The sequence below is a fragment of the Archocentrus centrarchus genome, chromosome 16 (assembly GCF_007364275.1).
Source record: "Archocentrus centrarchus isolate MPI-CPG fArcCen1 chromosome 16, fArcCen1, whole genome shotgun sequence".
NCBI lineage: Eukaryota > Metazoa > Chordata > Actinopteri > Cichliformes > Cichlidae > Archocentrus > Archocentrus centrarchus.
In genome coordinates this window covers 35,018,751-35,045,951 of record NC_044361.1, presented here as the reverse complement: position 1 = coordinate 35,045,951, position 27,201 = coordinate 35,018,751, and the positions used below count along the sequence as shown (strand labels likewise).

The following is a 27,201-nucleotide window of genomic DNA, read 5'->3' as shown; positions in this document are numbered from 1 at the left end:
CCTGATATTCTTGAGTGTTTCAAAGTAAAGCTACAAGGAGCTTTTCATGAATTTGGAAACAGCAGTTTGCTAGTCTGAGGCACCCTCCAGATTCGTACCAAGCAGTCACATCACAGTCATAATGACTGATGTCTCTGCACATCCCTGTACACACATTTATTTGTTCTGCTTGGTTGTATGTCTGTGCAGGTCTGTCCAGAGACATTTTATTCTTCACATGCTGATAAAGTTCTTAGAAAATTCAAGTGGTTCTCAGAGTTCAAAAGTCATTCCCATTTGTGCATCTGGTATTTTTTGTGTTCACCCTGTATTGTCCAGCTGTAAAATATTCTGAGGTGTTTCAGTTTTTTTTAACATATTTGCACTGAGAACTCTTTCTGTTGTCACCAGCTGTTTGAACACAGGTAGAGGATAACAGCAGTATTCACTTCATTTTCTCAGAGCTATACCTGAAGTTGTTCTAGAAATGATTCACATGGTACCTTCTCAAGGCCGCAAGTCATTAGACATTCTTCTCTGTGTTGAACCAAATACTGATTTTTCTTCTTCTTTTTCTTCCAGAATGTGCCACTGCCACCGTGGCAGACATAGTCTTCCTGGTTGACAGCTCATCTAGCATCGGCACTGCTAACTTTGAGGAAATTAGACAGTTTCTCCGAAGTTTCATCTCAGGCCTTGACATCGGCCCCAACAAAGTTCGGGTTGGCTTGGCTCAGTATAGCAATGAACCCTACCGGGAGTTTCTGCTGAAGGATCATATGGACATGCAGTCCTTGCTGGCTGAAGTCGATAAATTTCAGTATCGAACAGGAGGCACAGAAACAGGCAAGGCCATTGACTTCCTCCAGTCAGAGTACTTCACAGAGGAGGCAGGGAGCCGGGCAGGGCAGCGAGTTCCTCAGATTGCTGTAGTTCTCACAGATGGGGACTCCGCGGACGACGTGGAAGCGCCCGCCCAACGCCTGCGCAGTCAGGGGGTTATCATATTTGGTATCGGGGTGGGCCAAGTCAACCAGCAGGAGCTTGAGTCCATTGTAAATCGGCCTCCACACCACTTCCTTTACACTATTGATAACTACCAGGCTCTACAGAGGGTAAAAGATGGTCTGCTGCAAACTGTATGCATTTCCATGGAGAATCAGAGGCAAGGTAAGACAAAGACTTAAAGGAAATATCCTTACACCCTTTATTATAAGAGAAGCAAAAAATATCCAGAAAAATGAAAAAGCTTAAAAAGCATCTTCTGCTTATTTATGTTTTTTCTGGTTATAATTTTTCTTGTGATGTGGTCAGGTATTTAAGATGTAATTGCATCATACAAGCTCAGCAAATATCCTGCATCAATGGGAACATGTCAGCTGATCTGCTGACTTAGAAATCTTGGTCCAGATCCCCATAAGCTACACCAGAAGCCCCAAAGGCTTTTTCCATCCACCAGTCACTGTTTACAAAAACAGATATGTTTTTAAAAGGGAACAAAAAGCTAAATCAAGTTGATCAAAGACAAAGGTTATTCAGCATATGTCACGGTGCATGAGCTGACTGTGTGACGTCTGTGTGGAGGGGAGCACCAAAAAGCAGGACTCGGGAGCAGGCAGTCTTAAGGGTCACACAGTCATCTGCACATAGGTCTCAAATTCATGGGATCGATAATTTTCACATCATACAGCCTTCAATATTATTAGATACATTTCCATTACTATGCAGGTGATACCCAGTTACATATATATATATATATATATATATATATATATATATATATATATATATATATATACATATAAAGGCCTGGATGACTTGACTTGTAATTTTCTGGCTCTAGGTTGACAGTGTGTATACTGAATAAAGGACAGGATATGTCCTTTAACTCAACCACTGAACAAATCTATGCCTTCTTTTTTCTGCACATTATTCAATGTTCAAAATTGGAAACATCCTGTCCCTATTATGTGTTTTTTCCAAAACCTCTCTGAAAAATATTCAGTTCATAAAACATGCCAGAGCAAGAGATTTTATTATCCCAATATCAGCTTAGCTTCATGGGTTCATAGTTAAACCCAGAACTGAACTCACATGCAAGGTCTTGAATAATCAGGCCCCATCTTATCTCAAAGACCTCATAGTACCATATCACCCCAACAGAGCACTTTGCTCTCAGACTGCTGGCTTACTTGTGGTTCCTAGGATACTTAAGAGTAGAATGGGAGGCAGAGCCTTCAGCTTTCAGGCGCCTCTTCTGTGGAACCAGCCCCCAGCTTGGATTCAGAGACAGACACCCTCTCTTGAGCCTGAACCCTCCCTTAGTTATGCTGCTGTAGGCTCCAACTTCTCGAGAACTTCCTGTGATACAATGAGAACATTTCTTCTCCGTTCCCTTCCTTTCTCCCCCTGTGTTTATTGTATATGCTGCTATTGCATGCTGTTAACTTTTGTCTCCTCTCTTCTGTAGTTTGTGGTTTTTTTCCTGGTTGTTGTTTTTCATCTCTGTATTCTTTTCTCGCTCCTCATTAAATTCAACACCAACATTTTTGTTGAACGTCTACTAAACTACTTAGTTATTATTGAATATAAGTTAAAAAATCTTTAAAAAAAACAATCCTGGAGAACTGAATTTGAACAGCCATTAAACCCTGTCCATTCTTTCCAAACAGCTCCTGCCTCTTAACAGAGCATAACTGCAGACTGACTTTGAACTTGATTGCTACACTGTTATCTGCAGGCTAAAACCACAGGCATGCACATGAGGAACTATACAACTACACTGTCAGTTCTTGATAATCTGAGTACACTTTCCATCAGTGAGCTTTTACAACACGACCAGTGAACGATCATTGATCATTGATCAGTGTGTTCTGTGTCTGAAGCTTCATCCAGATCAGTGTGATGTAACAGTGATGCTACAATAACTACAGTAAAACTGACTGTCGGAGAAATTCAGAGTTTGTTGGATAAAACCTGCCAGGTTAGGGTCACAGAGTCTGTTACCCCAGTAACTGACTCAGAGTTGGAACTGGAAACCTGATTTTCCCTCATTTTAGGGTTAACAAACCCAGAGTTTTCAGCTAAACCTTCTTCCTGGAATAGGCCCCTGCTCCTGTGTTCTACGTGCTCCTAGTGTTCCTAGTTCTCTCCCAGTTTGTTTATTTATCTTGGTTTGTCTTGTGATTAATGTTTTCAGCCACAATAAAGGCTCCCCTTTTTGTTATTTAAGCATTATCATTTTGTTCATAGAGTAAAAAATAAAACCCAACAAGTTCTACCACAACAGAAGAACTTACACTATTTTCTGTTTAATTTACCTGCAGCCTTGGCAGAAAAGTTTGCAGACATTTTCTTCCTGGTGGACAGTGGCATCAGTCAAACAGATTTCCAGCAGGTCAGATCCATCCTTCTCCGACTGGTCAATCAACTCAACATTGGAGCATCTGCCCATCGTCTTGGATTGGCCCAGTATGGTCAAGTTACCAAAGTGGAATTTCTTCTTAATGCTTTCCAAACCAAAGAGGAGACACTGGCTGGTGTAAGGAGCTTCCGCCAGAGCCGACTTCAAACCAATCAGCCACGCAACCTGGGCAGCGCACTAGAGTATGCCAACAATAACTTCTTCACTAATGAATCAGGAAGCCGAGCAGCCCAAGACTTCCAACAGTTTCTGGTTGTTCTAAGTGGAAAAGACTCAGATGATGAGGTTTTTAAGCAGTCACGTCTGATCAAATCACAAGGCATAACTGTTGTGGGAATGAGCCTCGGTGCATCGATGGATGAAATTCGTGTGATAGCCACTGCGCCGTACATATACGACTCTATCAGCAATGCAGTGCCTACACTGAAGACCATTTTTGAAACAGAGAAGGAGACGATCACTCTCACTGGAGGTGAAATGGCTTTACTTTCTTTATTGTTGGCATTGAAAGTCAACTCCTGTGCATCTCTGAAAAAAGTATTTTACAAAGGTTATGCACAACAGAAAATTAATGTGAATTACCAGTTTTACTGGCTTTAATCCTGATCACATACAGTAAGTACTATAAGTACCAATGTACTTTTAGAATCTTTTGAATAATTGGATGTGATTTTAACCATTTAACCTTTGTCAGGTCACCAGCAACCTATCCAGGGTTAGGGTTGGGCTTCTACTTAGAAACTAGAAAATGTGACATTTCAAATTATTTGATCTAAATTGGTTAAAATTCTGTTAACGGGGTTAAATGAACACAAACCGTACACCCTTTCCTAGAGTGGCCCAGATGATTAAGGAAAGCTTAGTAAGAGGCAACTGCCACTAGCTTCACTGTTGACCTGGCAGTAGTACCAACACCATCCAAATACATTGGTCAGTATCATCAAAACCCTTTGTGAAATGCTTCTTTTCTTCTACTCTACATGAGTTATTAAAACAAAGAACATGGAATTGTGTGTCCTAACGACCCACAACAATATGTGTGGACTGATTCTATGGTTTGATTGTGGATTAAGAGAGCAATAGAGAAACAGGCCAGTAAACTGGACAGTAAACCTATACCTGAGGTTTATCAGTTATTCCACGCCTGGAATTCTGTCCCAGAGGGACAGCATATGACTGAATGACCTACTAGCAACACCTACACAACCTCACTTACAAAAAAGTGGGTGCTGTGCAAAAAATAAATACAGAACGCAAAGATTTTCAAATGTCTTAAACCCATATTTTATTCATAATAGAACATATCAAAAACTTTTATATATATATATATATATATATATATATATATATATATATATATATATATATATATATATATATATATATATATATATATTAGGGGTGGGACTTTAACGCGTTAATTTTGATTAATTAATTACAGGGAAAATAACGAATTAAAAATGTTAACGCATTTTAATCGCACTTTGCACCGTGGAACGTTTCTCAGTGCACGAGTTCCAGGCATACAGATTATATCGACGCACAATGTCCAAATTCAGGGGCCGCATCATTCGAAGCATAGACATATATATGTCTATATATACTATGTATATATGTCTATGGCCCACGTAGACCGGGTCCTTCGCAGTCCACGAAGACTGCAAAGGCCGGAAGTGAGCGCGGCTAGCCTTCATATCAGCGTCGCCTGCCGTCACCTCTGCGTAGCTCATGTCGCCTAGCAAAGTGAGTGCGAAGCTCAGCTGTGGAAAAGCAGCTGGTTAAACGGAGAACGAACTTTTTCTCCTTTTTGTGGTTTAATTTTAATTCTTTTATTCAAAATAAGCTGTTAAAACAAGCATGACACATTTCAACATCAAGGAATACAGCTGAGCGAATGATTCATTTCCAACTATATTAAGTGAGACATTAATGTTGACTAAATCTATCCACTTATGATGCTTAACTTTAATTTCAGGAGTTTGCTTATCACAGGAGCACTTCCACCCTTCATTGGTCTGTGTAGTAGACTGGTGGGAAAATAAACAAAATTTTGAAGTTTAAGCTTATGTATATTGATTCATTCATCAACTAAACTTAAATTAATATTTCTCATGTCAAATATTGAAATGCGATTAAAATGCGATTAATTAATTACAAAGCTTCTAATTAATTCGATTAATTTTTTAATCAAGTCCCACCCCTAATATATATATATATATATTTAAACACACATATATATATATATACACACACATACATTTTACATAGCATTGTACTTTTGTAGAATTGGGGTTAACATGAAATGTTGCACCATAACCTGACAAAAAGGTTATGATGCAACATAACCTTTAAAAAAACATGGTATGGTATCACAGTCATATCCTGAAAATAAGTATCTGAATGCTTGAGTGACCTTACGATTCCTTTCACAGATTGCAAAGCAGCCAAAGTGGCAGACATCGTGTTCATAGTAGATGAGTCGGGAAGCATTGGCACTAGGAACTTCCAGCTTGTGCGTTCTTTCCTGCATTCAATTGTCAGCGGCTTGGAAATTGGTCAAAATAGAGTTCGAGTTGGCATTGTGATGTACAATGACAGGCCCACAGCGCGGATCTACCTCAACACATTCAATGACGGAGACGAACTGCTGAATTTCATCAAAATCCTGCCTTATCATGGAGGTGGTACAAACACTGGAGCCGCCCTAAACTTCACCCGGGAAAATATTTTCACCAAGGAAGCTGGAAGCAGGAAAGATAGTGGCATCCAGCAAGTGGCAGTAGTGATCACAGATGGTGAATCCCAGGATAGGGTGATCGAGGCAGCAGCTGAGCTCCGTCGTGCTGGGGTCACCATTTACTCTGTAGGAGTCAAAAATGCCAACAAGGCTGAGTTGAACCAGATGGCGTCTCATCCCCCCCAAAAGCACGTGTTTATCGTGGACTCTTTTGCCAAGCTGAAAGCTCTGGAGAGGACACTGCAGAGAACTCTGTGCTATAACATAATTCACCAGGCAGTCGCAGTCAGTACAAGAAGAACTGGAATCAAAGAAGGTCTGAACTAGCTTTTCTCACATGTTCATGAGTTAAATTGAATGTCATGAAAGATATACAAATAAAGCTTTATTTACTCTGGTAAAATTATTTATTGCCTAAATTATTTAACAACTTTAAAGGACCAAAACTCATGTTTGCGTTTCCTTTCCAGGCTGCGTACAAACAGATGAAGCAGACATCTTCTTCCTAATTGACCACTCAGGGAGCATTCACCCCACTGACTTCTATGACATGAAAAAGTTCATAATTGAGTTTATTCACACCTTCCGTATTGGACCTCAGCATGTCAGAATGGGTGTTGCGAAATATGCAGATTCACCAAACCTGGAATTTGATCTGACAGCATATACAGATGCAACAGAGCTGGAGAGAGCTGTGGAGGAAATTGAACAAGTAGGAGGCGGGACGCAGACAGGGAGGGCGCTGGAATTCATGGGTCCACATTTTCAGAGGGCTGTGGCCACCCGTGGTCACAAAGTCCCAGAGCACCTGGTGGTCATCACTGATGGAAAATCTCAGGATAAGGTCAAGGGTCCGGCAGAGAAACTGAGGGCACAGGGAGTCACTGTCTATGCTATTGGGGTGAAAGAGGCCGATGTGAATGAGCTGAAAGAGATTTCCGGTGACCCCAAGAGGATGTTCTTTGTCAATAATTTTGATGCCTTAAAGCCAATCAAAGATGACATCATCACAGATATTTGTTCTAAAGACGGTGAGCGGAAATGAACTTATCACATAAACACGACATAACCACAGCTGTGGCTTAAACTGAGGAAGACACTATTTCAAGTGTTGGCACACACATGTAGGATATTAAGACCTCAAGTTATTATTCAAACATTTTTTTTAGGCATGCAGTTTTGGAGGTAAAACAAAATGCTTAAAAATTTAAATGTAATACATTTTGGATTAAATCCATGTTTTGAGCCATCCAACACAGTACACCTTTGCATGTGGAAACAGGCTTATTATGTCATAATTTAACATGCAGGGTTACTAACATGTCTGTGCTACTCTGTCTACAGTTTGCAAAGATATACCGGGCGACCTCCTCTTCCTGATTGACAGCTCTGGAAGCATCTATCCTCAAGACTACCAAAAAATGAAAGATTTCATGAAATCAGTCATTAGCAAGTCCATCATTGGGAAGAATGAGGTACATGTAGGTGTCATGCAATTCAGCACTGACGTGAAACCTGAGTTTCCACTCAACGTCCATTACAGCAAAGAAGAAATGTCGAAAGCCATTGATAATATGGTGCAGTTGGGTGGAGGTACCTACACAGGCAAAGCCTTAAGAGAAGTGTCCAAGTATTTTGATGCAAACCAGGGCGGACGGCCCGACCTGAGGCAGAGGCTAATGGTCATCACAGATGGTGAGGCCCAAGATAAAGTCAAAGGCCCTGCCGCAACTCTGAGGGCTAAAGGAGTGGTGATTTATGCCATTGGAGTGGAGGAAGCCAACACCACCCAGCTGCTGGAGATCAGTGGATCCCCAGATAAGGTGTATGCTGAGAGGAACTTTGATTCTTTGAAGGACTTAGATAGTCAGGTGGCTTTGGAGCTCTGTGATCCAGAGAGAGGTGAGAGGGGACTGGGACTAACATAATACATGGTGGGCATCACCAACATTTTGACAACATTCTGACTAATAATTTGTGCAAAAACAAATCATAACTTATCTTCAGTGCAGAGCCTGTATTTCTGCATTGTGTTTTTCCAGTCAAATCTAGATGCCAAAGAGCACTAACTTTTTCAATATTCTGGAACAAGCTTTCGTCAGGGCAGTAAATAACTGCCAGCAGTAATTCAGGCAACTTCCTAGTGAGCATTGGACTCTACCAGGGTTGTCCACATTTTGCAGGCCTAGCCAAGTAGCAGAAGGTTTCCAGTTCAGTGGAATCAGGACCATGTCTTTGCAGTTGCAGCTTCTTGCAACTGATTTGGTCCTTCTACTGAAGGTAACACGCACATTGACTGGTTCATAGTCTGCTAGTTAACAGGACTTAGCATGATGAGAAGGGTCTTGTTCTCCAACATGTGATTTTGAGAACAGGAAAGATTTTGTCACTTATCCTGCTAAGAATGTTCAACCAACATCTTATTATTCCAAGGAGAAGAGATTACTCTGAATTCCCTCTGACCACCTATTTCTTTTTTTTTTAGAATGCAAGAAGACAGAAAGAGCTGACATCATTTTCTTGGTGGATGGTTCTACAAGCATAACGGCAGAAAAGTTTAGAAGCATGCAGAAGTTCATGCAATCAGTAGTGAACCAAACTACAGTTGGCAAAGACCTGACTCACTTTGGTGTCATTCTCTACTCGACTGAGCCAAAGTCTGTTTTCCCTCTCAGTGAGTACAGTTCCAGGCAGGAGGTTTCCCAAGCAATACTGGCTCTGATATCCCCAAAAGGAGACACGTACACCGGCAAGGCTTTGAAATATTCTTTGCAGTTCTTTGATGCAAAATATGGTGGAAGGGCAGAATTGAAGGTGCCTCAGATTCTCATGGTGATCACAGATGGTGATGCTACTGACCGATACAGTCTTGTTGAACCATCTGTGGCTCTGAGAAAAAAAGGGGTTGATGTCGTCAGTATCGGAGTGGAAGGAGCCAACAAGACACAGCTCGAGATCATGGCTGGTTACGACGATTCGAAAGTTTTCTATGTGGATAATTTTGCTGCCCTGGAAAAACTCTACAAAAACATCACAGAAGTCCTGTGCAAGTCCACCAAACCAGGTAAGAGGCTAAACTTCCCAGTACATCGAGCAAAAGGAAAATGTTTTTGCAAGGAATAAGATGAATAATTATGCAATTAGCACTCGATTTTTCTAAATTTAAAACTTGATTTGATGTAAATAAAAAGCAAGTCAAACAATCCAAATTATTCTGATAAAAGCAACACATTGCATACTTGGAACAGGAAAATGATCAGTTTTGTTTCATATTCATCAAGCCAGATATTTAATTTATACAATTAGTACAGCGTAAGTTAGCATCTTAGTTTCTTTAAACACTTTGGCCAACTAGTAACATAATACTGATAAATCTATGATTGCCAAAGACTGCATGAAAGATGGATGTACGCAGGGTAACATCACCTGCTGGTTTGTGGAATATTATTCTGAAGCCTTGTTTGTGCCTTCCGTTGCTATCTTCGTGTTTTGGAGCAAGAAGTGACCACATTTGGATTGGAAATCAGTTTATAGCTTGCTTAGCACTTGCATCCATAGACCGGATGTGAGCGTCACACAGTCACAGGTACCTGCTAATTAGTGCTTAGTAACATCCAAATAAAATCCTAGAATTTCTCTCACAAAACTGGAGCTCAGCCTTCTTGAACCTTCTGTTAGGCCAATGAACACAGCAGTCATATTATTGACAGACAGTTGCATTAAAAATGCTCCAAAAGGCTCCAACAGCACAAAAACGACCCAGAGGTCTAGTTCAGGGACTCCAGTTAGCTGAAGCAAAGCCTAGCAGACAGCTAGTAACTACAGCTGCCTGTGTCATCATCCATCTGTCAGTCAAAGAGGCCACGCCACTAATAGTGCAAAATTTAAGCCTTGATCCAATTTAAACAGGTGAGCTGTGAATAAATTAATCCCCACACACCTGTTGTGAAGTTTTTGTATCAGGCTCTAAACATTGTAACACTGTAAAACTGGACATTTTAACATGGGAGTCTATGGAGACTGACTCACTGCTGGAGTCACTGGTGAACAATAAAGGAAATTTTTGTTGCATGTCATGGTCACAAAAATAATCCGCATTCATTACCAAAAGGGTACAAACAGCCTTCAATGGCTAATTCTCCCGAATTTGAATTCCACCAGGTGTATGGTCCACATCTTTAATGTCTGCTTTTTTCTCACAGTTTGTGAAAAACAAAGTGCTGACCTGGTCTTCTTAGTTGATCAGTCGGGTAGCATTAGCCCACGTGACTACGCCATCATGAAGAACTTCACCATAGAACTCATCAACAGCTTCAAAGTCAGTGAAGATTTAGTTCGTGTTGGACTTGGCCAGTTCAGCAGCATGTTTCAACATGAGTTTTACCTCAATCAGTACTACACTGAAAAGGCAATGTCCGAGCACATCTTAAAAACGAATCAGGTCGGTGGAGGAACCAACATTGGACTAGCCCTGACTTTCATCAAGGAATATTTTGAGGCGTCACGGGGAAGTCGTAAATCTGAAGGGATCTCCCAGAATCTGGTGCTGATCACAGATGGAGAATCACAGGATGATGTTGAAGACTCTGCCGTTGAATTAAGGGGTCTGGGAATTGAGGTGTTTGCCATTGGCATTGGAGACGTCCACGATCTGGAGCTGCTGCAGATCACTGGCACACCGGAGAGGCTGTTCACTGTGCAGAACTTTGGCAGCTTGGATAAGATCAAGCAGAAGGTGGTTGACACCATCTGCAAATCCAAACTCATCCCAGATGAACCTGGTGAGTCTAAAACATGCGACTGTATTGCTGTTTGTCCCCCACTCTTACCCACCATATCCATATCTTTGCAAAAATTAAACATAAACATCTCTGTTACAGCCTGCAGCATTGACATTGCCATGGGATTTGATATTTCTAGAAGAAGAAACCCCAGTGATGTGCTGGTCAGCGGCCACAGCAAGCTCAGGACCTTCCTGCCAGAGATTGTTCAGTATCTTTCCTCAGTCCAAGGCCTGTGCTGCCTCGGCCTCGAGCCCATCAAAACCAACATAGCCTATCGACTCGTGAGCCGTGACGGACGCACCCTGGACGATTTCAGCTTTGTGAGCTACAGTGATGATGTAGTGACAAAAGTCATGGCCTTGAATTTGGCAGAGCCTACTTATTTCAATGCCGCTCTGCTCAGATCCTTTGGGGAGAAGTTCAAGGTTGAGTCCAGAGCTGGTGTGAAGGTAAGACTAAACACATGTATAAAAATGTACTTTGTATAATTTTACTGGGTTCTCCGTCTTTGTAAAGGTGATTATTATTCATCTGAGTTCGAACAAGTCTGAGGCTTAAAAGTACTCTTGAAGTTTAGGTACTGTTTGCTTGCTAACAGTCTGTATAACTTTTATGTGTCCAGACGGGTGTTTTTGAGCTCTATAAGCTCCACGTGCTTCTGGATTTCAAAGCAAAACCACTAACAACAACTTTCTAGTGCGAGAAATCTGGCAGGTTTTTAATGATATCAAGTTTCCAAATGCTGCTGCATTGCGCTGGTTGCTTCTTTCCATCAGTCTATTTCCTTAAGTGTTATCCAATAAAGAGTGTCAGGGGGTCAGGAGAATGAAGAGAGAGCAACTGGATACCAGGTCACTTAATATGAAATGCTCCACTACCACAATGCACGGCTGGCTACTAATTTAATAAACTGGAACTGTGGAAATAACAGATTATATTTGTTTTGTGGGGCAATCATGTTATTTCAGTTATTGTTTCACTCCCTGTTGATTCTTTCAAGCAGTTTTAAGCTGAGATGAACAAAAGGAAGCTGCACGTGTGCTCCAGCCAAACAGCTGTTTCAGTTTGGAAGCATTTATCTGGAATAACATCAGAATCCCTTCTGTGTGGGAATGATGATGATTCGCAGTTAAGGATTGTGAATTATTTGATAAATGACCAAGTTAAGAAAATTCCATTTAACATATATTTTGATATTTCATTTTGGTTCTTCATTGTGGCCCAGTGTGGAATTAAACAAACCATCTACCTTATTAGTCAGCGGAAGCTGGCTAGTACAGCTGGAACAGGAGCGCTCAGTGGCAGTTTGTTAATCTTCCAGAGCTTTGCTGGGATAGAAGCTGCAGAGATGTGTGTCAGTGGTTAAAATATGAATGGAGTTTGTTCTAAAAAATATAATCCTGAACTGAGGGTTGAAGTCATAACACAGAGCCTGGAAACTACATACAGGTATTCAAAGCTTCTGGGAAGAAGTCAATAATAATATAAACAGCATGATTGGATACAACTTGGAAGGTCTCTCATCCAATGTACACTGGCAGCCAACATGGCTAACACTAAAAACAAAATGCTTACAATATTGCTTTATATGGCTAGAAAGGTGGTTGTGAAACAGGGATCCACCCACAGTAGAGGATGAGAGATACTGAAAATTCTCCCACTGGAAAAACTGATATTGACCTCGTTATGGTGGTAACGAGGGCTGTAATAAAACCTGGTGAGTCAATCGAGCCCTCCCTCTGCATGAAGGTCTGGCCGTGGACCTTTTAGCTTTGTGCTTGTGTGTGAAAATAAGGTTTTTTGAGGGCTTTTTTGTCTGACCTGTTCCATCAGGTGCTGGTGATCTTCTCAGACGGATATGATGAAGATGTGATGACGCTGGAGAATGAATCAGAGCTGCTGAGAGAGTCTGGTAAAAACAGCTTCCTCTGGTCACTGTTAAACATACATTTACAGAGAAACTGTACATGAATGGTGTCTTTTGTTGCAGGCATCAGCGCTCTGCTGGTTGTGGCTCTGGAGGGAGTGCGTTACCCCGCCCAGCTGCAGATGGTGGAGTTTGGCCGAGGGTTCGGCTACAAACTTCCTCTGAGCATCGGCATGCCGAGCATCGGCAGCACCATCCACAAAGAGCTTGTAAGTCATTCACGTCGCTGCAGGTAAACCAAGCTTGCAGTTTGACAGGTGAGACTTTCACTAACCACCAGCCTTACAAAGCAGCTCTCCGCCTTGGTGTCAGCTAGTTTGTGGACTGTGGTGGGTTTAGTTGAACTGAGTGTGAACATAGACAGCTCTGTGCTATCACAGTGCACTGCTTCAGCTCCTCAGATCCAGCTCTCAGCCCTGAGAAGCGCTCGTCATAACTCGTGTTAGAAAGCACCAAGGAACAAATACAAGAGACAAATTGAGTGAACCTCTGCTGAGCATCACTATTCATTTTTGACTCCAAAAAATGGAAGAATACTTATTCAGGAAAAAATAACTGTTGTTTTTTATTTTTTTATGATGAAGATTTTGTTTCATATGAAGCTACCGAACATCTGTAATACACAAATACCCATACTGTACTAACAGCAGTGTTTCAGATGGCTCTGCTGAATTATGAATGTCAGAAAGTTCTTATTATTTGATATATAATTTATTTTGTTTTCATGCAGATTATCTGAGTGTGTTTCTGTCACTCTGCAGGACACCGTGTCCAGCAGGGAGTGCTGCAACGTCATGTGCAAATGTTCAGGACACGAAGGCATCCGTGGCTCTCAGGGTCCCCTGGGGTCAAAGGTGACTCACATACTCACGCCTTTTAAGTTGAAACATAATGGCGGGGTCTTTTGGGAAAATGTGCCAGAAGCCTTAAGGAGGCTGGACTGAGAGAAAACACACACTTTCCAGGATTTATATCAGTGGTTTATATTTCAAAGCAAAGGGAGGACAGACATCACTGTAGGTCAGATTTATCATGCATTCCAAGTTCAGTGCTAAAAGTATAGTGTTACACAGGGGGGCCTGTGTTTAGTCACGGCTCAGAGGAACTTTAATCTCTACTGGAATAAGTCAGATCATTAATACCTACTGCAGCATTTTACAGTTTAGTTTAGTTTGGTCTAGACTGTGGCTCCCTGCCTCAGGGAAAAGCCCCTCCACAGGTGACGAGATAAACCTGGCGGAAGACATAGAAACATTTCCAGGTTTTTGGGACATTTTCTTCTTTGATTTCATGTGAAATACTCTGACTTTTTCCCTTTGTTGTATTTTTAGACTTAAAGTGAGAAGCTTAGAGAGGACGCGTCTGGTTGAACATAAAAGCTGTTGGGAACCAGAAGTTTTAGAGCAGGGGTGCCCAAACTTCCAGTTCCAGCCCCGCCCCCTTCTAGTCCACAAATTGATGTCAAAAATAATATACAATTTGGCCCTTTAAGTAATTTTTTTGACATTTCGCTTTACCCTCTTAATTGGAGGGGAGGGCGAAGGCTGTTATAAAGTAAAAGTTCAAAGGGTATTACCCAAACATATTTTTTAGACATGGCTGAGAGGCTGTTGGGCAGGCAGGTGGAGGATGTGCGCAGTAGGTTGGGCAGCATGTGTGGCGAAAAGCTGGGATTAACAATGAAGAACGAGTGCAGGGTGGATGAGCTGATGTTTCTATGCTGCTACACTAATTAATGTTAGGTGTGCCACCCAGGTATCAGGCAGGCGAGTAAAGAGAGAGAGATGAGACCTGAAAGAGAAGGCAGGCAGGAAAGGCAGACCCCAAAAAAGCAGGACTCAGAAAAGGGGAAAAATGAACTTACAGGACTTTATTGAAAATGAAGACCATACAAACAAATAAACTGGGCTGGACTGTGGACAGAACTAAAGCTAAGGGGTACAAGGAGTGGAGAAACACACAGCAGTTACATAGACAGCGAAGCAGCAGATTAACATTGGGGAACATGGAGGGGTGACGCTGTCTGTCTTTTTGACCTCAGAGGGTTTCTGATCTTTTCTTCTCCTGCTGAACCATCACCTGTGTTTTAAAAACAGGGCATCCCCGGACAGAAGGGTCACTCCGGCTTCCCGGGAGAGGAGGGCCTTGCTGTAAGTGCTTCTTCATTCACTTTATGCACATTAACTCCTCTGTAGACGTGCCTCGGAGTTTTAAAGCTCCCATTCCTGTTGCACACAGAAGATATCCACATTTCCTCTTTGACAGCACATGCAGTAACTAGGACATGAGTCAATCTCATAGTAAGCTGGTGTTAACGTTTATCACCATTATGAGGATTTTTTTTTTCAAAAAGACAAACTGTTTCAAACTGTTACAATGTCACTATGACTGCTGTGGATTCACCCCCTGCTTTAAAAAGAGCATCTTAAAACCTCTTCTGCTGCATCACTGCTCACTCTGCCTGTGTGTTGCAGGGCGGCCGGGGTCCTCCTGGGCCGAGTGGACCTCAGGGGGTCCAGGGATGTTCTGGCGTCCGAGGACAGAAGGTAGGGCAGCGCTGGTGAAATGTTAGAAATTAGTCATATAAGTAGCTGTCTTTGGGCAGCTAGCTGTCTTTGCTGCTGCGTGTGTGTGTGACTCCTGCTGTGTGTGTCTGCAGGGATTCAGAGGGCTGCGAGGAGACAGGGTGAGTGACTCAGGCCGGCAGGAATGTGAGCAGTAATGTGATGTGCTGAATGTACCGAGGACTGTTTGGACAAACACTCACGTCCACATAAAGTCTCATTGGAGGACTTTTCTTCCAACGCTGCAGGGTGAAGACGGAGAGGACGGCCTGAACGGAGTCGATGGAGAACAGGTACCAGTGTGACGACCGTTCATCTGCATAAATTACACACCTTCATCCTCACCATCATCCTCACCAATGTTCTCAGGTATCTCTGTGATCTGCAGCAACAACTGCAGTCCATCATTCTGGAGATATCGAGACATAAACAGGAAGGATAATGTTAGTTAGGATGATGCTAACAGATGATGGAAAAACTGAGTCACACTGGCGCTAATCGCCTCATTTGTGCCTTCTTTCTGTGTATTTTCCCGCTAAACTGAAACTAAACTTCCATCAATTTTCCTCCGCTCATCCAGGTCAGGGTCTCGGGGGGAGCACAGCTTATCCAGCTGCCACTAAACTAAACTTTACAAAACAAATATTTTACTTCCAACACCAATGATTTATTGATGTTTGCTAAATTATTATTACTTGGCATCTCAGAGTCATCAGTGTCAGTGGGAACAGTGAGACTGATCTTGCACGTTCTTCCCTAAACCAAAGCTAAAGTAAATCATTACAATCAGCAGGATACCAAGGTTCACGATAGCAATTATATTACAATCATTTGTGTTACTAAGTGTGTATTTTTTAGTCTTTTATCTACTCAAGAAAATAACATGCCAGTCCACTCACTTTAATTGTGATGGTGCCTTCTCAGAGCCTTCCCGTGTGCCCTGCAGGCAGGGTGGTGCTCACACCAGTCAGCTGCCTCTCCAGCCGTTAACTCCAGCACCACCCTCTTGGGGTGCAGCTGGGGTTGGTAGTCCTGGTTTTGTTGTGGAGCGTGAACTGGAAGGTAACCAGAACCTGCAGCAAGGGGAGAACTCCACTACACGGAGTTCAGGACTACCAGCGGCAGTCCAAGAGTTAGAGTCCATCCAGAGAAAGAGACAGCTGATTACTGCTCTCACCACAGAGTTTGTATATTAATACATGCACACCCGCCCCTCACCCTGCTGCCATCAGGAACAGCATTTACTTCAGTAGGAAACACTCAAAACTGTGTTTGTGCACATCCATATGGTCCATTAAAGAAAACCATTTGAAACCTTGAACACTGGCCTCCTGCTACTTGTTTCCACACACACTCTTATTCCAAAGTAGGATCAGAGGAGCCACAGATTATCAGTGCATGTCCCTCAGTCATGCTAAAGTCTTCAGCTGCAAATATCCTAAAAAACTGCACCAGAAACACCGCTGTATGAGCATCTCAGTGAGCTGCTGTCCAGTAACCTGATAGCTCCATCCTCTGCACACAGAGGAGCAAAGGCTCACAGTGGTAACTGTGAGAGGGAGACAGGAAACAGACCGCATTACACTGAGGCTCAGTGAAGAAGAAAGTGATATAAACAGTCTCTTACAGCTGTTCACTGAAGATGTCAGTGTGCTGCTTTTCCTGTCAGAAATAATGAGGTCAGTCATCCCTGCGAGCTCAGGCTGCACACTGCTCTAAACACGTGAATCCATATGCCATATCAGGGAAATATCCCTAATATGATCATATCAATCAGAAGGAGGTGGCGTAAAAGGGGGAGGAGCTAAAACGCCTTGTTTCAGACAGAGGACGAACCGAGCTCTGCTCTGCTGGGCCAGCTCTCATTCCTGCTGAGCTTTATTGCTGCTTAAAATACGTTACCTTAAAAGCCAATAACATTAAAATTTGATATATGATGAGCTTTTTTTTTGCTTCTAAGAGCCAACAGTGTGATGTTGATGATATTAATAGAAAAATGAGAGCTTAGAGCGTGACACCATGAAGCAAAGAGTCAGTGATGATCTAAAATTTCTCTGCTACATTAAAATTTGATTCTCACTCTAACATCAGGGAGAGGCGTCCTTCGATGTTCACGTGCATTAGCTCATTTCTTCATCAAAGAGGAAATGAGCAGGCGTGTTCAGGAAGGGAGCTGATTGGAGGGATTTTCCACACTTAAAGAGTGTTCCTGGTTGTGTGTTTGCAGGGAGTGAAGGGACAGGATGGAGCTCGAGGAGAGAGAGGCCACCCTGGAGACTGGGTAAAAAACCAAAACAAACACAAAAATCTCTGTTTTTAATAAACGCAGTCACCGTGTACATCAGTGAACACTGTGACAGGCTCAGGAGGGGTTCGAAGCCCTTCTACATCCCTGCTTCAGAGCAGGCAGATGTTATTATACAAGTATTCCCTTTGTTCCATTTTCATCAAGCAAAGGATTTCTACTTGTTGTACATATTTTAAAATCATTAATTAGCCTTCAATGTTGCTATTATTTACTCTTTCTAAAAACACACAGTACTTCAAGTTAAATAAGTTTGTGAACTTTGTGGACTAAAACTTCAGAGCTGTTATTACCTTTTTAGCCATTAGTGTATGGTTAGGGTTGGGGAGGGTGTTAACCTCCGACCTCTGGCTGGTTTGTTTCACGAGCTGAACTGTCCCCCTCAGGGTATCCCAGGTATCCGCGGGGACCAGGGGGTGAAAGGACAACGAGGACTGAGAGGAGATCCGGTGAGTGTCAGCCTCCAAACAGAACCGTCTGTCTGTCCTTCAGGGTCTTCTCCCTCTTGTCTTTTCTGCTCCTCCGTTCTCTTCCTTTTCTTGCTCTTATTTCCCGTATTTAATGAAGCAAAGCTTTGAACTTTAATGTCTCCATTTTTATTAACAAACTGTGGTCAAACAGCAGAAACCCAGAAATCTGTTCACAGGAAGTTGCTCAAACAGGAATGTATTAACCAGCGGTGAAAAATATGCATAAAAAGCAGATGGTAAAAATTACCATTATGATTGTGAAATGTTGTTTGTTGTGTTAGTGGAGTGTTGGGGAGAGATGAGAGCCAGGAAAACATGCAAAATCCAGGACAGCAGAGTTCCTTCTGTTAGAGACGCTCCTTTGAGGAGATGTTAGATGTTAGCGCTGTGCAGTACAGGGCAGCTGAGTCTGGGAGCTCCTCCCTGACAGAGTCTCAGTGTTTCGACTGAAGGGAAATGACCACACCTGCACGTTTCAGATCTATCTGTTTCTGAATTTTACAAACTCGTCACAGTGAAAGTAGACCTCTCCTCACTCTGCAGTCTTCTGCAGGATCCTTAAAATCCTAAAAGACCACAAATTCATTCATCCAAAAATAAAAAGGACTCAGCTAGTAAGGTCTAACATCTTAAAGTCAGTAGTTTTTGATGTTATTTAATGGAGGAAAAAAAAGGATGTTGAACTCATAAATATACATTTGTGTGTAATTAGGTCTTCCAACAAACTGATGCATTCTCAGAAACTTATAATGAATATGTTAAAAACCAAAGGAGCAGGCGCAGGTTTGTGGAAGCCGCCGTGTCGCCCCGCCATATTTGAATACAGCGGTTGGGGAAGACGTCTCCCTTCCAACTAAATCACATTCTACGCATACGCAGCACGCTAAAGCAGAGAAGCTCACAGGTGTTCACAGGCTGTGGGGGGACATTCAAATTCATGTCTGCACCTTCAGACTCGCGATATGAAGCAGCAGACTTGTGTTTTATCATCTGAGAAGATGTCCCCGTCACCAGAGGAGCAAAAACACAAAGGAAAGAGACAACACGACTGGCATCTTAATAAAATGTCATCCTCTTCCTCCTCATCTCAAGCCTCATTGCTGGATTCAGGCTCAGCATTTCATGAAGACATAAGGCAGGAAGAGCTGCAGCCAAACCACGGGAAGCAGTTATCACGCCTAATTCAAAGCAACTGAGGGATCTTAAATTTAGCATGAGAAGCTTTGAATGTGCTGTTTGCAGTCACAGAAAGTTATTAATAAATGTTGGAGTGAGTTAAACACAGCTGGAAGCTGTTTGTCTCTGAGTTTAATCTGTGCGTTTGTGTTTTGTGTGACAGGGAGAATCAGGTGCCGATAACACCTCCCCGGGAGCTAAAGGAAGCCCAGGAAACCCCGGACTACCGGTGAGGCACATCACAGGCTGGATACCTGTTCAGATTGAAGCGGTGATGAAGAGCAGCAGAGCGTGACAGTCACAGCACCAGCTGTTTCCTGCTGTGTCATCACATCTCCTCCAGATACTTGAGGCTCTGAAGGAGAAGTCTGAGTAGAAAGCATCTGCAGAGCCTCTTGTATCTGTTGCATCTGACGTGCAACAAGACAGAAAGCTGTGGAGGATAAATTATAGTAAATTACGTTGCTCCTCTTTTTCTGTTTCAGTGCAACTTGGTGACGTTCTGTTTGGAAATGACCTCATTTCCCTGATGTCTAGGAAAATATGCAATTTCAAAATAAAACATGAATTCATGAATCCCATCATGTAATAAAAGCTCAGAAGCTTTGTAGCAGTTCAGTTCAGGTTTTCTTATTACAGATTCCTGCTGTGTACACGTCTTTAAAAAAAGAGTTTTTGTGCGTTGTCCTGTATCATTGTACTGAAATGTGATGTGTTCAAATCAACAGGGCACACCCGGGCAGGACGGCCTGGCCGGTGAGGGTGGAGTCGTTGGAAACCCGGTGAGCTTCTCTACTTTCATTTGGTGTCATCAGCATGCAGTATGATGAGCTCTGCACCACAGGAGTGTTTCTGAAAGCTGCTCGATGATCACAGAGGAAGTAATGAGAGCAGCATAAAAGCAACATAAATACCTTAAGATATTTTAACAACCCAGACTCAGATTGTCACTCATTAAGGTCAGATCCATTTTAATTATGAAAGCATTTCCAGGATTATTAGTAATTTGTTGTAAAATCACCTTTTTAACAAGTATAAAACCTTCTAAAATGAAGAAACAAGATGTCTGTGTGCTGTGTTGCAGAGATATGAGCCAAAGTTAAAATAGTGCAAGGCTGTACTCTCATGCAATACCGCTGAACCACAAGTCCAACATGAGACATTTAAACGTGTTATATCGTACAGAATTCATGTTCTTATCAAACTTTGCTGCTTTGCTGCAACACTGAGAGAACCCCCAAAACAGGAATGTTTTACAGGTGGAGGCCTCTGATATTTTCCCTCCTCATCTTTTCTGACTGTTTGTTTCACTAGTTTTATATTTGGTTAGGTCACTACTGTGTCACTACTGGTAGCATATACCTCGACCCTACAGCGGTTGCACAGGACAGCACATCATTATATGCCATTGCCAGAAGGTTTGCTGTGTCTCCCAGCACAGTCTTAAGAGCATGGAGGAGATTCCAGGAGAGAGGCAGCTACTCTAGGAGAGCTGGACAGGGCTGTAGAAGGTCTTTAACCCATCAGCAGGACCTGAATCTGTTCCTTTGTCCAAGGAGGAACAGGATGAGCACTGCCAGAGCTACAAAATGAATGTCTTTGACCAAACAATCAGAAACAGATTTCATGAGGATGGCCTGAGGGCCTGACATTCTCTAGTGGGCCTTGGAGTCATTTTTGACCAGGATTTGTCCTTCAATGCACATATTAAACAAATATGTAGGACCGCTTTTTTGCATTTGCGCAATATTTCTAAAATTAGAAACATCCTTTCTCAGAGTGATGCTGAAAAGCTAATTCATGCATTTATTACTTCTAGGCTGGACTATTGTAATTCATTATTATCAGGCTGTCCTAAAAGCTTCCTGAAAAGCCTTCAGCTGATCCAAAATGCTGCAGCTAGAGTACTGACAGGGACCAGAAAGAGAGAGCAGATTTCTCCCATACTGGCTTCTCTTCATTGGCTCCCTGTTAAATCTAGAATAGAATTTAAAATTCTTCTCCTCACATACAAGGTCTTGAATAATCAGGCACCATCTTATCTCAAAGACCTCATAGTACCATATCACCCCAACAGAGCACTTCGCTCTCAGACTGCTGGCTTACTTGTGGTTCCTCGGATACTTAAGAGTAGAATGGGAGGCAGAGCCTTCAGCTTTCAGGCGCCTCTTCTGTGGAACCAGCTCCCAGCTTGGATCAGGTGACCCTGAACCATCCCTTAGTTATGCTGCTATAGGCCTAGTCTGCTGGGGGGTTCACATAATGCACTGTTTCTCATTCACCTTATTTACTTTGTTTATACTCCACTCTGCATTTAATCAATAATTGATATTAATCTCTGGCTCTCTTCCACAGCATGTCTTTCTCTCCCCTCAGCCCAACCGGTCACAGCAGATGACTGCCCCTCCCTGAGCCTGGTTCTGATGGAGGTTTCTTCCTGTTAAAAGGGAGTTTTTCCTTTCCACTGTCGCCAAGTGCTGCTCATAGGGGGTCATTTTGACTGTTGGGTTTTCTCTGTATTATTGTAGGGTCTTTACCCACAATACAAAGCGCCTTGAGGCGACAGTTTGTTGTGATTTGGCGCTATATAAATAAAATTGAATAAAATTGAATTGAATTGTGCTCACTGCCCGGCACTTTGGAGCCCAATTGACATTTTCCATAGAATACCAGAATTTGCTTTTCACAGTTTAGGCATTAAGAGTTCTAACTGTGAGCCTCTGACACACCATTGTACTTCCACTGGTTGACTGGCCTCACGCAGGATGGCTCACTGTATTATTTTATCTATAAATCTGCTGCTGGTTCCTTCTTATTTATCAGATTACATGTTGTGTAAGCGGTTTAGTCATAATCTACCATCTCAAGACTTTATTACATTCATTGTTCCATCAGCTCAAACAGAGCTCGTAAGGAAGGCGTTTTCCTTTTCTGCCCCGTCTTCATGGAATAAAGAAGAACTTGCAGCTCTCTCACTTCACTAGTTTATTGTTTCTATGCTTGTTTGAAGCAGGTTTCAGTTGGACTACCTGTATAAATAAGGGTTAAATAAATGAATTAAAAGATATCCAGCTTGAAGTTTTTCCATTGAGACTTGATGTGTTCCTTAAATTCTTTTTAGTGGTGTATATCCCATGATCCACTGAGGCAGAAACAGGAAGGCCTGGATCACAGATTGCGAATGTTTCCTCCTTTACTCTATAGTGTCACTGCCAAATTATCTGTTATGTCTTAAATTAGAGCTTAATAATGCTGTAACAGCTGGTAAATTATTGATCTGATATCAGTGATTTCTCTGCTGCTCAGGGTCCAAATGGAAGACGAGGGCCTCCGGGTGAGAAGGTAGGAGATGAACAACAGTCTGAAAGTTTGCTGGTGCTTAAAGCTGCACAAGCACACATTTTAAACCTTGTGTGTGTGTTTTCTGCAGGGTGCATCTGGACCGCCTGGAGATCAAGGAGTAGAAGGTGTCCCAGGTGCTCCTGGTGCACAGGTGAGACATCAGGGCAGGTTCACAAATTTAAAGGAGCATTTGTGTTCCATTATTTTGGAAAATGCTGCTGCCAACAGAGACATGTTTCAAAGCACTGTCCTCAACTGAGCCTTTGTCTCTGCAGGGTCCCAGAGGGGTCGGAGGTCAGCCTGGGCCGAGAGGCAGCCCTGGCCTTCACGGACCTCAGGTGAGTTTGTCACCTGTTGAAAAAAGAAATCCCCAAAATCCGGACATGCCTTAATGTAGCCAGCTGGCTGTAGCTGCATCCGCTTTGTTCTCATTAGGCTGATTCTCAGGTGATTCTCACAGCTGCTCAGCAACACACACCTTATGGACCAAAGTCCTGGGCCACACCTTTGACTTCAGGTGTGTTCAGTGCCATTCCCACAGGTGCATAAATGCAGCCCCGAGCTGTGCAGTCTGCCTTATGAACATCTTTGAACGAACAGGTTGTTCTAAAGAGCTCACTGATCTCTGGCCTGGTGCTGTAACAGGACGCCACAACAAGTCCAGCTGTGAAATTTCTTCCTTCCTCGTTATCAAGATCTGCTGTACAGAGCGAAGTCGCACATCGCCAACGCTCTGCAGCGCTCCAGAGGAGCAGACCCACACCACCAAATGTAAATGACTGCAGATGGAAATGAGAGCCTGAACAGTGCAGAAGCTTCTTCCTGCAGCCATCTATTTAAAATGAAGCTATATGGCAACATATTGCTGAAAAGTTGCTGTGTCCACATACTGTTGGATGTGCAGTGGCTCTTAAATCAATCTGCAGATGATTCACGATGGGAATATTTCATGTTTCGGGCCTGAATGTTCATTCATGACGTTGAAAACATAAAAGATCTAAAGTCAGGGCCCCCCACTGCTGCTGCTGCTGCTGCTGCTGCTGCTGGTGGTGGAGCATCAATCTGCCGTCTTCAGAGCCAGTGGTTACTCTCAAACATCTTTAGGATCCATATTGGTTCAATAATTCACACCTGACTGATGCAAAGTACAGAAAAGCTGTCCTACAGGGTTTATTTTCGCTCTTCCTGGCTTTGTTGTAGAAACATGGAGCCTCAGGCTGACAGTTTGAATGTGATTTGCAGAAAAATAAGCCCGAATGTGTGTTAAAGACCTTTGAAAGAAGTTGGTTTGACCCGAGGCTGCTGAAGCCTCACGTTCTCTTTAGACCCTGACCCTAAAGATTGGGCTGTAGAGTCTGCTCCCATCAAGCACAGAAAGATTTCTGACTGAAAATGCAATGTGAGTCTGCCCATTAATAAATACATTACTGAAAGCTGAAGAGTCGGGAGATGCAACAAAAAAGTGCTGATTTCCAAAACCACAGCCTCCTTTGTGAGTCTCAGGAGATGCTGAGGTTTTGATTTCTTCATCATCATTAAGGCTCAGTTGAATGAGGGTGGGCTCATTTTGCTGTGGGCTCATTTTGTGGTTGTCACATTTGACGCCTTCATCACTGGGTTTCATAAATCCTGAGAATCTGACAGTCGATATCGCTGCTGCTGCTGCTGCCAGCATCTGGGCCCCATGTGTCTGCAGGCTGCTGTTGTTCTTTCCTGAAGCTGCTGCTGCTGTCTGTTCTGGCTGGGAGGTTAGAACCTGCTCATCTTAAGAAAATCAAGTTGTATTTCTTTTATTTGTTACAAGTTGGAATTGTATTTCAGACACACACACACACACACACACACACACACACACACTGCCCTCCATTTCATTCTGTTTATGAGCTCTTCATAGACATCGTTTAGATCTGATTAGAGCAAATTTCTTTGGGATTCTTTCCAACGAACCAAATGAGGACATAAAATTACTGCCAACAAGAATGAATGGTCCCAAGTGCTGCTTGTGCCCCCTAGAGGCTGCATTGCTCATTACAGCATGATGGAAAATTAATTACGCAATGTCTGTTCACAGAAGTCATGACCCATTTACTAAAAAATAATCTACAACCCTTGTTGTGAGCAGTTTTATATGGAAACTATTTTCTTTCAGCATATACATCCCCCAACGTTCGAGCTCAGCTGAAGGAACACCTGCTCTGGCAGGTACAGAGGACTGAGAGTGCCACATATAGATGGCAGAAAAATGCAAACACAATACAATAAAAATTATTTTAAAATATTTTTCTGTGTGTAACCATAGCTGTTGAGTTTTCAAGTGTATTTTTTGGTGCTTTGAGCTCTTCAAGGCTGTTTCACTGCAGAGAGGCAGACATGTCTGCAGCCTTCCTCTGTAAAGCATGGACAGCAGAGCAGATACATTTGAGTTTGGGGTTAACTGAATCTTTATGAATGGCATGCATGGAGGCTGTTTTTGGCTCCAAAGCTCAAGGACTTTTATTGTTTGGCCCTGAAACAGCAGCAGATTTCATATTTTCTCTGAATCTGTTGGTGAGCAACAACGTGTTGAGGTCCAAGTCGAGTTCAGCCATGGCCCAGAGCTACTTTGAACCTCAAACATCTGTTTCTCTTAAGTTAGCTTCAGGTTTAAGTTTCCCGCTATTTGAAAAAACTGAGTGTCTCAGTCTAAATAAGATTTGAATCTTGAGCTCTTTAAACAACCACAGTCGGTACTGAGCTGCTGTTATAAAATCCTTTTCCTCTTTAGAGCTCAGAGACAATCTGCTGCTCATAAAAAGTCACTGAGGAGCTGTTTAGCACAGATTTAGTACCAACAGGAGCTCCCCATAAAGATCCTGATAGCCGCTCAGGTTTATCACTTCACAGCTCACAGCATTGTCCCTATTTACCCTTCGCCTGTTTAGACAGACTGCAGTAAAGGTGATGCTGTGCAGGGATTTATCTGTCTGTGCAGTTTGATGCATTCAGGGACAATCAGATAAAGAAGAACTGTGTGCTACTCTCACTCCGCTGCTTGTGTCTGTTGATTTTTCCTGCAGGGTGCACCTGGACCGGTTGGAAGCCTGGGATCACCTGGACGAATCGGTGATACTGGACCGAAGGTGTGTGACATCATCGTCCCATCATTTAACCTCTGATAAAGCACCACAGATTTAGATCAGATCAGGTCAAAAACTGATTATTCCTATGTTGCCCCACAGTGGTCACATTTATGAAGGCAGCTGATAAATAAGTTGAGAGGTCGGATAACAGATGAAATATGGCTCAGCTGAGAATCTTTGGAACATGCTAAAATTGCTTAAAAATAGGAAAACAGCACATCAGCTGCTTGTTTTGCAAGTGTCCCTGCTGACAGACTACACCCTCCATAGTTTCCATCCAACAGGGCCTGAAGGTGGGGAGATGATCCATACACTCTATATGAATAAAAAGTGGGCATGGCCACTGCAATGTCATCCACTTATTTTGGACTTTTGGGAGTTTTGTGTTTTGCCTGCTGCCACATTAGTTTTTGGGAACCAGAAGTAACCATATTTGGAAAAGAAGGTTGAGTTATCAGCTAACCTGAGCTAGCCTGGTTATTGATCTGCATCCACTGACTGTAAGATGATAGTATCATCTGCATATAGTGACATTCTGCCTCTTCTCATTTCTCTTCTCCAGTCCCTCCCATGCTTGTTCTGTAACGAAGGCATAGTTGGTATGAAGGCAGAAATGAACTTTAGTCACCATGTCAGGCTAATTGTTGTTGTTGTTGTTGTTGAAGGGTCAACCAGGAGATCCCGGGGAAAATGGGGCTCCAGGACGGCAGGGACCCAGAGGAATGCCGGTAAGGAGCTGAAATGGCTGCTGTGTTCAGATGAACAGTTTAAACCTCAGTGACTCTGTCTGCGCTCTGTTTCAGGGCCAGGACGGTCGAGATGGTTATGGACCTGCAGGACCTCGAGGTGCAAAGGTAAAGCTGGCCTCAGTGATCTTTATAAAAACATTCATGTAGTAATCCTCTTCTCTGACTCTGCTGAAGGCAGACGAGGCTGAAAATCCATCCACCCATCTTCTTCTGATTATCTGTTTAATGAAGTGAGGACATTCTGTTTAATATCAATAAAAATTGTTACTGTAATAATCATATCTTACTGCCTCTGTGCAGGGAGATCCTGGTTTCCCTGGCTACCCTGGTCTTCGGGTGAGTGTGCTCTCAAATCAAATAAAATCCAGCCTCGCTGCCACATTAAGCTCAGTAAAAACAAAGAGGAAATGAAGGCAGCCTGGAACATTTAGCATCAGATATCAGTTTGGACTCGAAACATGAGACTGAGAAGGAAGTTAAAGTGTTGCTGGAATATTTTGACATTGGCCAGAGAAAGAAATCCAACATCTAAAAACATCTTCAGTCAGCTCAGCTCTCAGTGTGACGTCGAGGATCAGAGAGACACACACGAGTGCAATAACATCTGCACAAACACCAGAAATTG

The 27,201-nt window shown here is 42.7% G+C and overlaps 1 protein-coding gene across 1 annotated transcript in view; it reads left to right on the top strand.

Annotated features, from left to right (window-relative positions):
• Positions 1 to 27,201, top strand: part of col6a4a (collagen, type VI, alpha 4a) — an 84,438-nt gene that overhangs the window by 44,562 nt on the left and 12,675 nt on the right. The window contains exons 4-29 of the mRNA XM_030749465.1: positions 562 to 1,149; positions 3,306 to 3,875; positions 5,836 to 6,456; positions 6,611 to 7,171; positions 7,485 to 8,042; positions 8,626 to 9,204; positions 10,343 to 10,921; positions 11,021 to 11,373; positions 12,758 to 12,836; positions 12,915 to 13,060; positions 13,613 to 13,705; positions 14,948 to 15,001; positions 15,326 to 15,397; positions 15,511 to 15,537; positions 15,664 to 15,708; positions 17,643 to 17,696; positions 18,107 to 18,169; positions 19,530 to 19,595; positions 20,095 to 20,148; positions 22,673 to 22,708; positions 22,797 to 22,859; positions 22,984 to 23,046; positions 25,765 to 25,827; positions 26,493 to 26,555; positions 26,631 to 26,681; positions 26,877 to 26,912. Of these exons, the coding sequence (XP_030605325.1) occupies positions 562 to 1,149; positions 3,306 to 3,875; positions 5,836 to 6,456; positions 6,611 to 7,171; positions 7,485 to 8,042; positions 8,626 to 9,204; positions 10,343 to 10,921; positions 11,021 to 11,373; positions 12,758 to 12,836; positions 12,915 to 13,060; positions 13,613 to 13,705; positions 14,948 to 15,001; positions 15,326 to 15,397; positions 15,511 to 15,537; positions 15,664 to 15,708; positions 17,643 to 17,696; positions 18,107 to 18,169; positions 19,530 to 19,595; positions 20,095 to 20,148; positions 22,673 to 22,708; positions 22,797 to 22,859; positions 22,984 to 23,046; positions 25,765 to 25,827; positions 26,493 to 26,555; positions 26,631 to 26,681; positions 26,877 to 26,912 (5,537 nt within the window). The remainder of the gene's footprint in view (positions 1 to 561; positions 1,150 to 3,305; positions 3,876 to 5,835; positions 6,457 to 6,610; positions 7,172 to 7,484; positions 8,043 to 8,625; positions 9,205 to 10,342; positions 10,922 to 11,020; positions 11,374 to 12,757; positions 12,837 to 12,914; positions 13,061 to 13,612; positions 13,706 to 14,947; positions 15,002 to 15,325; positions 15,398 to 15,510; positions 15,538 to 15,663; positions 15,709 to 17,642; positions 17,697 to 18,106; positions 18,170 to 19,529; positions 19,596 to 20,094; positions 20,149 to 22,672; positions 22,709 to 22,796; positions 22,860 to 22,983; positions 23,047 to 25,764; positions 25,828 to 26,492; positions 26,556 to 26,630; positions 26,682 to 26,876; positions 26,913 to 27,201) is intronic.